The 13,601-nt window shown below is 55.8% G+C and overlaps 1 protein-coding gene across 1 annotated transcript; it reads right to left on the bottom strand.

Annotated features, from left to right (window-relative positions):
- Nucleotides 1-5,144: 5,144 nt before the first annotated feature.
- NT5M (5',3'-nucleotidase, mitochondrial) lies at nt 5,145-13,405 on the bottom strand. The gene is made up of 5 exons (XM_010392327.4): nt 12,621-13,405; nt 9,176-9,276; nt 8,793-8,853; nt 8,348-8,462; nt 5,145-8,184 (listed from the first exon to the last, which is right to left on the bottom strand). Exons 1-5 carry the CDS (start codon nt 12,882-12,884, stop codon nt 8,027-8,029), a joined length of 699 nt encoding a protein of 232 aa, XP_010390629.1. The 5' UTR covers nt 12,885-13,405; the 3' UTR covers nt 5,145-8,026.
- Between the last annotated feature and the right edge of the window lie 196 nt (nt 13,406-13,601).

Raw genomic sequence — 13,601 nt, 5'->3', positions numbered from 1 at the left:
TGATGAAAGCAGGTGCAGGGCCAGAAACACTCCTCCAGGCACGTTTGATATGTTCCACAGGCACACTGCAAAGCGGGGCAGGGTGGAAAACAGGGGGGTCCCTAGGGCTGGGTGGGTTCTGGGTCATGGCTGGGGCTGCAGTGCTGCAAATTTGGGGGACAGATGCAGGAGGGTTTATGGCTTCTTGGGAACACACAGTCCTAATGGTCTGGGCATTTCTGAAACCCTTTTTGCTAAAAAAGACTGTGGCAAAAGCCCCGTGCATCGGGGTCTCTGCCCTGTGGCCATACCAGGAGGAGTAGAAATGAAGCTTTGCCCTTTTTTGTGGGCTCTTTGTGGTCTCTTTTTATGAATTCCCATCAAAAAGCTGGGCTCTGCCCATGCCAGGCAGGGTGGGACACCCTGTTTTCTGGTCTCCCATGGGTGTGGGCAGCCCCAACCCCACTGTATGGGAAGGAACTAGAACATGTTCTGTGCCTCCATTTTCATAATCGGAAGGTTTGTGGGTAACCCAGAGATCAATTTTGGAGTGAGGAGATGCCAGTGATGTTTATAGTCAGACATGTTTCCCTGCAGACTGGTATGTCCTGCAGAGAATAAACTGGCCTCAGTGCAGGGAATCAGTCCCAAAACACATCCCCTGTGCTCCAAGATGCACTGAGGGGATCTGTCTGGGCAGCTGAGGCTGCCACTGGCACCAGTGCCTGTCCCCAGCAGCCACTCAGGAGCACTTTCTCTGGGATAAAAAGGATGTGCGCAAGATGAATGAGCAGGAAGCACAGCTGTGAGAGTGCTCTGCTAGACTGGGAAAGGAAAATCTGTTATAAAACAGGCACCCGAGGCGTGAGTTTGCTTTTCCAGAGGCTGTGGGAGCCCGAGGGTCTGGGACTGAGAGCAAAGGAGATGCCTGCAATGGGAGGGGTGGTAACACTTGGAAAGCTTCAGAGATGGTTCCTCAGGGCTCATGGAGTCATTACCTGGCACGGCTGTGACTGGGAGGGGAAGGAAGCAGGGCAGGGGCGTTGAGCCAGGGGGTTCCCAGCTGGCACCTGGCCAAAAGCCTCATGCAGGTGGGCACAGAAAGGGTAACACAGGCACCAGGGATCCCAATCCCACTGAGATGGAGAGCTGTGACCATCTGCTGCCCACTCCTGGATGGTGCCTTCAGCAGTGATATCACAAAATGGTCTGGGTTGGAACTTTAAAGACCACCCAGTTCCAGCTGGTGACAGCACTGAGCCTTGCCTGGGTGGCAGCAGTGCTGTGTGCAGGCTCTTTGCAGCACCAAGTGCAGCAGCTCCCTGCCTTTCCCATCCCTTTTCCTGGGAAGGGCTCAACCCATGCAGCAGGAGCTGCTCCTCGTCCTCACACGTCCCCTGGCGCTCACAATGGAGCCCTCTTGCCTGACTTTTACTAAACAGAAGCCAACTCCCAGCCTCCATAGCTGCTTCTAGTGCACCTCCCAGCACTTTTGGGAGTTTCCCTGAGCCCTCTGGTGTTTTGAAGCCATCCCCAGGAGCTGTTGGGTGACTCACCAGGCAGATGTGAAGGCAGCACAGGTGCTGCCGAGCTGGGGCTCCCATTGGGATGGCACAAAGGAAAAATGCCATGGGCACACAAGGCTCACAGGCTTGGTTACATCTTCATAGACCCTCAAGAGCTCTCACCCAGTACGTGAACTACAGCCCTTCAGTAACTGCTGTTCATCTCCCTCCCCTGGATCTCAGGAAAACAGACCCAGCTCCAGCCCTGGTTACCTGGAGATGCTGAATGCAGATTCTGGGGCATGGGGTTTAAGACCCAGACACAGCCAAGGCAAGTTCACCCCAAATCTGGCAAGTTAGAGTTTAAAATAATATATAGGGTGGGTCTGCTCTGGGAGAGGAGCAGCACCAGGATCACTGCTGGCACCCTCCAGCCCAGGAGGACTGGGCACGTGAGGGATGGGGATGGGCTCAGACCTGCTGAGGGTGGTTGTGGGGTGTTCAAGCTCAGCTCCACTGGTCTCTGCCCATGGTGTGGCCTGACACCAGTGCCCTCCCCTATGACGGGTGTTTACAGAGCTGGACAGGATCCCTGGAGCCCTTGTGTCCATGTCCCTCTGGCTGCAGGACACCAGGGTTCTATGAGGTCGTGGTCAGACCCTTCCTGCAGCTGCATCCAAGAGCTGGGGATCTCCAGGAAAAAGCCATGAGCTGGGAACCTCCAGGAAAAAGGCACTGGTGGGATGTTGCTGGCACGTTTGGTGGTTGGTGGAAACAGCAGGCGAGGTGGCCTCGTGCTTGGGGTTGCTGGTCCCGGCGGTGCTCTGAGTGCAGCATCAGCTGGATTTTGGCAGCTGTGAGCCCTGGCCCCTCACTGCCCACAGTCCTGGCCCCAAGGAGGCAGGGAGAAGGTGGCATGCTCACGTCTGAATACAACATGTTCCCCAAACATGTTTGTTAACATAGTCACAAATAAACATTTTGCAAGATTTTTGCCAGGAGGACGGGCTTAATGTGTGTGGAGCCCTGAAGGACAGGAGAAAGCCAGTGCAGCCTATCATGTGGGCTCTGGTCTGGCCTCCCCAGCACTGCTGGGGCAAGGGAAGTTGATTCCTCTCTGGGGAGTGCATTACTCAAGTCCCTGTGCACAAATTGAGAGGCAAATCCCATTAATCCAACCAGGAGGGAAACAATATTGTAGTGCTGGAGGAGAAGGGAAGGGCAAGCAATACCCACCAGGAACCACCCCAGTTCCTCTGTCCTCCCTACCAGCAGCTGTGCTCCCACTCTGCTCCCCAAAATGGGCTCCAGCTTCAGAGTGAGCAAAAGGAAAAAGCAAAGTCATGTCCCAGCTCCTTGGGGGATTTCAGGCTTTCAGGGGCAGGATGAGCAATCTCAGTCCTGGGAGGGCTGTGGGGTCCCATGGGGAAGCAGGGGCACAGCCAAGCAGGGAGGCATGGAGGGGGACAGGGGATGCCCTGGGCTGTCAGGGGTCTTCAGCCTGAGATTTTTCCTGGGATATTTTCTATATGGACCCTATAGATGCCTAGTTCATCTTCTAACCCACAAATCATTCATGTTTTTGCCCATCCCATTCTCTGCCCCATCCAGCTGGAGAGAGAACAAGTGGCTGGGAGGGGGCTCAGCACCTGGTGGGGGCCAGCCCAGCTCATTTCCTCATCCCTGGAAGTGTCCAAGGCCAGGTTGGACAGGGCTTGGAGCAACCTGGTCTAGTGCAAGGTGTCCCTGCCCATGGCAGGGGGTTGCAATGAGATGATCTTTAAGATCCCTTCCAGCCCAAACCATTCTATGATTCTGGGATTTTCCTGGCACCTGCAGCGGCGGCTGCCCCTCGGTACCCCCAGGTGGTCCGGCTGGTCCCAGTAAGCTGTGCCTCCGGGCTGCAGTTCCCAGCGGGAGGGATGCAGAGGGCATTGGAGCCTGGGCTGGGATAACCGGGAGGGCTGAGGGGCTGGAAGGAGGGCTGGCACACCGTGCTGAGCGCAGGCTGGCAGCAGCGCGCTCCCACACGCGATCACACAGTCCCCTCTAGTGGATATTCCTCTTCCATCCACATGGATGTCCTGCCCACGCTGCGTTGGCACCACCAGGCTCCGAAGCCTGGCCCCAGCAGTGACCCTGGGGCACCATCCTGCTCCTCTCCTGAAACGGGGCACGGTGGCAGGAGCAAAGCCCCATCCAGCTGCCTCCAGCTGGTCCATCCCTTCCTCCGCTCCTTCCCGTCCTGCGTATTTGGGTGACTCATCCTTCCCCCGCCCCGTCCCCTGCCCTGGCTTTGTCCCACACCACCCGCTGCCCTTGCGTCAGGGCTGGCCCTGGTTGGCCCCTGCATTCCTGGTTCTCCCTCTCCGCTGGGATTTCACACTGCTCGGAGTTATTTGGGCAGTGGCCAACATGAGAACGAGCTAATGAGCACCCGCGTGGCGACTGCTTCCAGGGATCCAGGGGTGAGCACCACTTGCTCCCGCCCTGCTAGGGCCTGCTACCTTGGTCCAGCTTGGACTCGGGAGAAGTGGGATGCTCTGAGGTGGGAATCCCCTGAGGGGGGTGGGTGTTTGCACCTTTGTCCAGCAGCTCCTGCCCCTGGCAAGGGTGCAAAGGCTCCCACTTGCACAGGCCTGGAGCACTGCCCTGTGCTCAGGGCCAGGGCCGGGGGCACTGCCACCTCCTTACCCCTCCTCTCTGCCTCTGCCTGCTTTGGAAACTGCTTATCACCTGGAATAAATGTGATAATCTGCAACCTGAGGCTTTTCAAGGGAAAAAAGCCACGTAGGAGAGCGTGGAAGAACAGACACAGCTGCAGACCAGGAGTTCATCATGCTCCATCAGGATGCAGTCCCTCCCACTTGTTCCATCTTCTACTGCAAACACGTGCCCCTGGTCCCAGTGCCACCATCCAGCAGCCCCAGCTCAGGGCAGAGCTGATGTCAAACCCTCTGCCTCCATCCCTGGGCCAGGGAAGGATGGTGTCTCCTCTGGGGAGCTGGGACCTCCAGTGCAGGGCGAGGGCAGTGGGGATGGAGAAGGAGCTGTGGCCCAGCACTTGCTGCCCAGAAGCCCCAAAAAGCAGCAGGAAGGTCAGAGAGGTGCCTGTTGCTCAAACCAGCCCTGGGACAGCTTTGTGGGCCTCACAGGAGCATCCTGGGGAGATGTACACCCAGTTCAGGCCATGCTGTTTGAGCAGGCAGCTGAATCACCTTGACCCCATGCTGGCCAGGAGGCCTTTGGTGTCCCAGCTCCAGCAGAACTGCGTCTCCAGCTCACAGATGTGATTCTGGTAACACCTTGTGTCATGTCCTGGAGTCACACCAGTGCAAGGAGCACACGATCCGCTTCTGTCCTTTGATTCTGATTTTCCCAGCCCTCCTGGGATGGTCCCACAGTCCTTCCTCCCTGCCTCTGGTCCTGTGTGTCCAGCTGGGCTATGGCATTGCTCACAGCATGCAGTTTCTGGTCATGCACAAGGATTCTCATGGCACAGCCCCACAGCAAGCAGGGGAGTCCACAGACACCTCACAGGCTGGGTGCGTGGATGTGGAGCAGCCAGCAGTGATGGATAAGGCATAAAATCCCAGAGAGAGCCAGGCCGTGACAGTCCCAGCCCCTTTTATAGCTTCTGCTCTGTGGCCCAACAGGACACACACTTCACAGCTTTATTTATTATAAAAGATCTTTAGGAAGATGAACTCTACCCCAAACCACCCCTTGGCTTTATTTCTGCCCACAGGGACTGTGTCTAACAGCATGATGGCACTGCCAGGGCAGCAGGGCTGGTTCCAGGTTTTCTGGACAAGAGGACATTCCCAAACCTGGAGGTGAACCCCCTATCCCCACACAGAGCGACAGCTGGGAAACTGCAAACCCCAAACTCCATTTCTAGGCAGCTGGATGCCAAACAACCCAGTGTTTATTGCAGTGCTCCTCATTTGCCTCGAGTTTATAGATGTACATTCAAAAATAAAAGCTCTGTGTATCTCAGCTGGACACAGACAGGCTTGAACAATGAATAGGCCAATCCGTCGATGAGGGAGTCACCTCCCAGTCCCAAGTGTGGGAGCAAACAGTCCAGCTACAAGCTCAGGATCTCTGTGCATCGAGTTGGAGCCTCAGGCATGAGAAACTCCAGCTCTGCTTTCAAGTATATTTGGTGTGCACACACGTGGTTTCTCTGGCATCACATCTCACCACGAGGAAAAGACCTGCTGGCCCCAGAAAGCCACATCCCTCGGGTCTGCCCCAGCTTCAGGGGAAGATGACAGGTTTGGGCAGCTGCTGGAGCGATGTGCCAGCTTGTTTTGGCTCAATGAGCAGGGAGAAGACTCTGGGGAGCTCAGGCAGCTCGTATTTACATGGTACCATTGGGAAAATACCAGCAGGGACCTCATGAAGTCACCCCAGCTGCACACAGGGGCCAACAGGCAGGGGGGGTCTGGTGGAGCCAAGGGGTTCCTGATGTTCAGCAGCTGCTGCTCATGGTGCTCCTGTGCTGTCCCAGTTCCCAGCTTGCAAACCCTCCAGCTGAGACAGCTCTTGGCCAGAAGCCTGCACCTCAGGCAGCTGCACATCCCAAACAGACCCCCCCAAACCAAACCCACCACCCACAGAAGCACACAGTGGTTTAAACAGGAAAGAAAAATGAAAAAAAGAAGCAAAAAAAGATGATTGTGGTATGTAAGTCCCACTGCCCTGGGCCAACCATGCCAGCTTTTATGCTCCCCCCATCCCAAAAAACAGGGCAAGCCCCATATCGACACAGGCCCCATCCCTGGCCCTGCAGCACCCAGGGAAGGCACAGGTTCCAAAGCACCAACTCCAGAACCCCTCCAGGTCCTGCATACGGGAGGGGTCTGGCTGCCACTGCTGAATTAGGTTATTTGTTGGTTATGTAGCTTTAAGTTCATGTACTTTTGCTCACAGAGGCCCACAGGAGAGGGGAGAGACAAACCAAAGGTGTGAGCAAGGAGCACAGGGTGGCAAAGCCCAGCCAAGCCCTGGCTACTTCCTCTGCCTGTAGGGTTATGTGTCCAGGTGGGGAATTTTACTCCTGCAGCCAGCAAGTCCTTGGGCCAGGAGGGCAGTGGGATCCTGGACAGCGTGGGGACACACAGCAGCAGGGGCGAATGGCCTCTGTGGTGTCAGCAGTGATGCACCCGGATCATCCCTGGGGCTTTGCCTGGCGTGGGCCAGCACCAGCTCCCACTCGGGACAGCCGGGCTGTGGCTGCCCTGCGGCAGTGCCACAGGAAGGGAGGGGATACCAGCCAGCTGCTGGCTTTCCCATCAGCTGGGATATCTCTCTGAGACCAGCAGCAGCAGCAGCTGCTTTCTCGTGCCAGACAGGTCGCTGAAGTTCAAGACCGGACTGGTGCGGGCTCGGCGAAGCAGGGATGAGACAAACAAGAGAGGAAGAGGCTGTGGGCACAGCTATGCCAAAAGCATCCCTCCTGGAGCTGCCCCTTGGTCCAAACCCTCCCTTTTTGGTGGCCAGCTGAAGCTTCCCAGCAGCGCTGGCTGCTCCCAGAGCTCAGCAGCGCCGGCACTGTCCCCTGGCAGAGGTGGCTGGTACAGCTGCGTGTGCTGTGAGCCCTTTGCACCAGCCAGGCACTGAACACCTCTCTGCAGCAGCCCAGAACCAGGGGAGTGGGGCTGGCAGCATGCTCTGTCCCCAGACATCCAGCACTGGGACCGTAGTGGAGCTGCAGAACAAACTGACCCTGTGATACAGCTCGTGGGCACCTCTCATGGGCTCCTGTGCTGGTTTCGACCAGGGCAGAGTTAATTTTGTTCACAGTGGCTTGTATGGGGCTATATTTTCTGTGAAGAAAATTAACTCTACCCTGGCTGAAACCAGCACAGCTCCCCAGCCTTTAACAGAACATCCCTCCAACATCTTCCCCTGCAGAGTGTGAGAACTGCAAACAGCATCCATGGATGTACTTGTGACAATCCTCCACCACCACAACCCCAGTGCAGGGAGCCTGGACAGCATCTGCCTGCTCTCCCTGCCCTCCCAGCCACCCCTCTCCCCAGATCCAGGCACTGCCAGGCCGAAAGACCTCCCGAGGCAGCCCCCTGGGATGAAACCCTGCAAGGACTAAACAAACCCCACGCATGATCCCTGACCATAACGCAGAGGGGAGGATGGAGAGCTGGTCTGTGCCACGCAGTGCACCAGGCAAGGGCAGTGACAAGCTGAGGGTGACCTTGTCCATCAGAAGCACCAGGCTGGGCTCATGGGGGGTGCAGATGCAGCACAGAGACCCAGGAGCCAGTGGGAAATGCTCCCCACCCAGGCTGTCAGGTCCACAGGCACAATCCTGCTCTTGGTCCCTTGTGGCACGGCTGGGCTGGGGTCTTTTTTTCAAGTCCAGGTGACTGTGGCACTTCAGCTCACCCTCCTCTTCCTCTCTGCAGCAGGGACAGCATCTGTCTGTCTGTCCATCAGTGGTTCTGGCTTTCAGCAGGACTCCACAGGGACACAGGCAGGTGGCTGCAGCCCCAGGTGGCCGTAGCGGCCAGTGTTTAGGTGGCGTGGCCAGGCAGGAGGCGTTTGCTGTCCAGAATGGCCTTCCAGTCGTCGGCCCAGGAGTGCAGCCGGCGGCTGGGGGGCTTCAGCTGCAGGTGTTTGTTGTGGCAGGCAGTGAAGAGCACGTGCTCCCAAGTGGGGTTCTGCTCGGCCCCTGCAAAGGAAGGAGAGGTCAGTGCTCTGGACAACTCTACGAAACACTGAAGATGATTCTACTCCAACATGAAGAGCCCGAAGTTACAAAACTGCAACAGCATGGAAAGACCAACACCCATCCCTGGCTGCCTCCAGTCACTCCTGCACCCCTCACCTCTTACCTGTTATATCAGGTCTGTCATCTATAAGCAGGTCAGCAGAAACCACTGTCTTATCTCGTGTCAAAACAATCTGCTCAAGAAACTCAGGGCCAAAGTGCTTCTCCACCCAGGCATACTGGAAGGCAAGAGATGGCTGGTGAGCTCAGGGAAGGCTGATGGATGGGGCAGGGGGTGCTTGGTGGAGTGGAAGCAGCCCTGGCCCCCACAAAGGGAAGATATCTCTCTTAATAAGTTCATTAGTGGGATGGATTTGGATGCTGCTGGAGCAAAAGTTCTTTTAAAGCCAAGCAGCTTTTGATGTCATGATGAAAGACTAAGACCAAGAGCCTCAATTCATGCAAATGGATGGAAGAGGGAAATTTTACAGCCAGAAGCATGGAGGAATCAGACACCTTTCACTGGGCAGCGTGGATGGGCGGGGGAGCTGAGATTTGGGCCTGCTCACCTTTTCGTAAGGGCAGTACCGGTACTTCTTGATGGGGCTAGTGCAGATGAACACGTCAGTGCTGCCACGAGGAGAAAGACGGGCAGAGTGTCATTCTGGGCCAGAGCAGGCAGCAGCCCAAAGCCAACCCCCCACCACACACAGATCAAACAGATTTAAGACATTAATCCCCCATCTCACAGAATCCCACAGCACAATTGTGTTCCCCTTTTCACAACCTCTGCTGGGAGCAGAGAGCTGAAAGGAAGGGGCTGCACATGGCTGATGTTCTAGGTGACTGCTCCAGGAGTCAAAGCCCTTTCTCCCCTCCCTTGCCTGATGGCCTGAATGGCCATGGGGAACCAGTGTCCACACCCACACACCATGGGCAGGCTCCTACTCACTCTGCCAAATTTGCCATTTGCTTCACAGCTTCCACAGCCCCAGGGAGAGGGTCCAGCTCGATGAAGAAGTTCTTGGATTCCCAGATGCTGATGGCTTTCTCCTGTGAGGGGAAAGAGAGCACTTACTGCACTTCTTGCTATTCTTCCTGCATGTGCATCCTCCTCACCCTTTGCTAGGACAGAGGACAGAACACGGAAGACAGTGGGAGCACCAGCTCCAGTCCCCTCTTGCTCACCCCCTTTGCCTCTGTGGGTGCATCTGCTCCCCACATGCCAACTTGCACCCATCCCAAACAATTCAGATTGGAAATGCCCTGGAACAGGCTTGGTTTGCCCCTGCAGCCCCAGACACAAAGGGAGCAGCACGTTCCTGTAAGGCCAAACACCAGAGATTATCCAGATCCAAACCAAACCCATCCAGAGGGACGGATCCATGGCCTGGTAGCCCTGCTGTACCATGATGCTGTTCAGGCACAGATGCTGTCTGGCCTATTTGTCTCCATGAGATCACTTAAAATAGCAGCCAGGCTACTCTCCCAGGAGAAAGTACATTACAGAATGAACCACATGTCAGGATGAATGCAGAGGCTCTCCCTCAGGGAAGCCTGGACAAGGTCTAGCAGGCAAATAGAGCATCTCCAGGCAAGGATTTGAAGCACAACATCTAGGACAGCAGCCTGGGTGCACTGTTATGGCACAGGGAGAACAGAGAGGAGACCAGAGGGCAAAACCTTGGGGTGAGGGCAGAGTCCAGGGGCTGTCTGCAATGGGTTCAGCACAGCTCTAAGGAACAGCAGCCCCTGCACTGCCTCAAACACGTTAACAGCTTGTCAGGTGCCAAGGAAAGCAATTATTTTGCACAAACACTGTGTCCTCAGGGAGGAGAGCTGGGAAGAAACAGAAGCAACCCAGCCCCAGTGCTGTGATGCAGCTGAGGAGCTGCAGATGCAGCCAGGAGGAGTTTTGAAGGAAGCTCAGCCCTGAAGGATTGATTTTCATTTTTGAGCATCTTTTTTTCTAAATTTGAGATAAGGGGAATAAGAACAAAAGGGACTTGAGGCCCATCCCAGCCTTCTTGTATTGTATATATAAATATGTATGTGTGTGAGAACAGCTTATAGCAATAAATAGGCTGGTTGGACACAGCAGCAGCTGGCCGCTCCCTGCTGCCCGATGAGCGGGAATCTAATGGGCAACCAACACATTTTGCCTTTACACCTCTACTGGGGGAAAACAACAGCAGTTGGCAACAGTGAGCAACTGGGCCTTTACTGGGAACTCCAGAGCTCAGGGCAGCAGCACCGCAGGGAAAACACAGGTCCACGTGGGGAGTCACACCCTGCTTCATGCAGGATGTTGTCTGCACACCTCACCTGCCCTCAGGGAGGTGAATGCATCACCCATTACAAATTTGGGCACTGAGCTTTTAACATGACATGCCAGAATCAAACCCTGTATTTCTCAAAAAAATCACAGCTAACATGAGACCAGACACTCAATTTAAAAGGAGAGAATGTTGCATTCTTCCCTTCTGCCCGAGCAGCAGAAGACATCAGTGGTTCAGAGGAGGGAAGAAAAGCCTTCTTCACACCTGTCCAAAACTGAACACACTAGTTTGGCTCAGAGCAGAAATGCCTCCAGGCTCCATGGCAAGAACAACCAGCCAAAAAGCATGCCAGGGAGCCATGCAAACATTCAAACTCCAGTTGCTCTGCCTCAGACTGGGGAGCAGCGATGTTCTATTTATAAGATATTGTCTGTGGTTGCACAAGAGACACCTGAGAAACGCAGGGTGATGCAGCAGAGCACTTCAAACTGCACTGAAGTGTTTTCTTACAGCAGCACTTCCGCAGCTATCCCACTTCCAATTATGTCAAAAAGCATTTTGCAATCAGACTTGAGAAGGGAAGAACTAAGCTTACCTTGAGGAAAGACCCACTCCACTTCCAGAGCCAGAATAATTCCCTGTGACACCACGACCAGCATGCTGCCCAGCAGATGGAAAAGTCCCCTGGGCTGGGAATCCCAACATGTGCCAGGACAGACCCTCAATCCCCATAAGGAATTTCCCTGCCTGTCCAGGGCTCCCCATCCTTCCAGGTCTGCGTGCTTGGTGCATTCCTGAGCTTTCTCCCATTCAGAGCTGGAACCTGGAGCTCGTTGGACACTTTGGCTCCTATTTTCTGGTCCCTGCAGCAGGTCAGTGGTGCTCTCTGATCAGAGACTGGAATGGCCCATGTGTCTGTAGCCATAGAGCAGCTCCTACTCACTTCAGCCCTGCTTTGAAACCACAGGGAAAACCAGGGCTGCCCTGAGGTCGGTCTGTGCAAGTTTTGCTACTTGTTCAGCCCAAGGTTTTGGTGGTTTTACATGATCACAGCAGACACAAGATGAGCTCACTTCATTTAACACATCCAAAGTAGTCACAATCAAGAAAGAAAAAAACTGTTATCACATGTCACCCCTGCCAAACTTTGAACAGCTGCTTTACTGCACGAATGACATCCTGCACTTCCCTTTCACTACTCCCAGCCAGAAAGGACACTTTATTCCTTCAGCTCATCAACCTTTTTAGGACTTTGCCCATGGGAGAGCCCTGGACCTTATTCCCATTCCTTTCCCTGTAACCATCATACTCCTAACAACAGGAACACTTTTGTTTACCATAACACGTTTCAACCAGTGCAACTGCAATCCATGGATGAGACCACAGATATCCACTGGGATGGGAAACTTGTAGAGGCAGAAACCAACTCTCTGCAGCAGTCAGCCTGTTGCTGAATGATAAATTACAATGTAGAGAGAGCTTCTGCTTTTAAGCTTTAATTACAAATTGAATATAATTATTCTGGCATGGGAGGGCTTGGGTTGTTTTAATTTTAAGTAAGCCCTCGAATGAAGCGTCAATTGCATGGCTGGCTCTGAACTTCTCTGCTGCATCCCACCCCTCACATTGCTCTTGAGGAGCTAAATAATCCATTTAGGAATGCTACCAATCCACATGGCCAAATCAGAGCTAGAAAACCCGAGCTATACAATCTGGGGTATTTTAAGACAGATGTTCTGAAATACCCCCTTTCCTTGCACCTGTCTCTATCCAGACATGCAGGGAAAAAGCCCACTAGACCATCTGATCAGCCTGGTCTAGTGGAAGACGTCCCTCCCCATGGCAGGGGGTTGGAACAAGGCGGTCTTTAAGGTCCCTTCCATCCCAAACCATTCTGGGATTCCACGAAAGACACAGATGTGCACGAAAAAAGATTTCTGGGGAAAAAAAGGCACTGCTAGAAGCTTTCCTGTGTTCCTGTGTTTTGCTGGGAGCTCTGTGGTGGCCTCCACAGCCCTCCCAAGCACTGCACCCACAACCTGGGGGTCAGAGGGTCCCTCAGGGCCAAGCTCTGGCCACAAGTAACCCACACGCGGAGCCGGGGGAAGCACAACTCACACTCAGCTCGGGTTCCAGGCGCCCGTACTGCTCCGACACCCAGAAGCCCCTCCGGTCCTCCAGGGCAATGTAGGGCTTGTCGGGGTACCTGGCCCTGAATTTCTTGAGGAAGCCTCCCTCGAAGTCGGCCAGCACCCCGTCCATGTCCACCAGCACCCGCAGAGCCCTGCGGGACCCCGCCGTGGGGCCGAGCCCCCTGCCCAGCCCGGCCAAGGGGCCGCAGCGCCGGGGCCGCAGGTGCAGGAAGCAGCTCAGCAAAATCATGGTGGAGGGGGCTCGGGGCAGGGAATGGGGGCTCGGGGAAGGGGCTTTGGGGCAGGGGTTGAGGAGAGGCTTGAGAAAGGGAGTGGGGAGCTTGAGGAAGCAGATGGGGGTTAGAGGAAAGGAATAGGGGGCTTGAAGAAGGGGATGGGGGGCTCAGAGAAAGGGGCTCAGGGAAGGGGATGGGGGCTTGAGGCAGGGGATGGGAGGCTTGAGGCAGGGGATAGGGGGCTCAGAGTAGGGGATTGGGAGCTCTCCAAGCAAAGGGGGGGGCCGCTATTTCAAGCCCGCACCAAGCCAGCGGGCAGCCCTGTCAAGAGCATCCCTTTGCAGCAGGAGCAAGGAGCGGCGGGGGGGTGCAAGGGGGAGCAGAGGGGATATCGGGGGGCGCGGGGGGAATGCAAAGGTCCGTCCTGGCCCCCAGCGCGTCCTCTCCCTCCCCGCCCCATCCCTCCCTGGCAGCGAGCGTGGAGCGGCGGCGGCGGCGGCGGGAGGGGAGCGGCGGCAGCGGGGCCGGTGCCCGGTGCCCGGCGCCCGGCGCGGAGCTCGCCCCGACCCGGCAGTGCAAAGCCCAGTTCCTCTTCCCAGTGCTTGCCGAGCCCGGAGCGCCGGCACCGCCTTAAAGCGGCACAAGCGCCCTGCGACAGCGCGGTGGCTCCGCGCCGCCCGGCCGCCTTAAGGCTGCCCCAGCCCCGCCGCTCTTCCCCTGCGTCCCTCCCT

The sequence above is a fragment of the Corvus cornix genome, chromosome 14 (genome assembly GCF_000738735.6).
Source record: "Corvus cornix cornix isolate S_Up_H32 chromosome 14, ASM73873v5, whole genome shotgun sequence".
Taxonomy (NCBI): Eukaryota; Metazoa; Chordata; class Aves; order Passeriformes; family Corvidae; genus Corvus; species Corvus cornix.
This window is presented reverse-complemented; position numbering and strand designations above follow the sequence as displayed.

Bases quoted from the DNA above. Each gene is read 5' to 3' on its own strand.
- NT5M (XM_010392327.4), bottom strand. From the start codon at position 12,884: ATGATTTTGCTGAGCTGCTTCCTGCACCTGCGGCCCCGGCGCTGCGGC. The intron at 8,854-9,175 runs GTGAGTAGGAGC...TCCTCGTGGCAG, and splicing joins CAAATGGCAAATTTGGCAGA to CACTGACGTGTTCATCTGCA. The intron at 8,185-8,347 runs GTAAGAGGTGAG...CTTCCTTTGCAG, and splicing joins TGACAGACCTGATATAACAG to GGGCCGAGCAGAACCCCACT.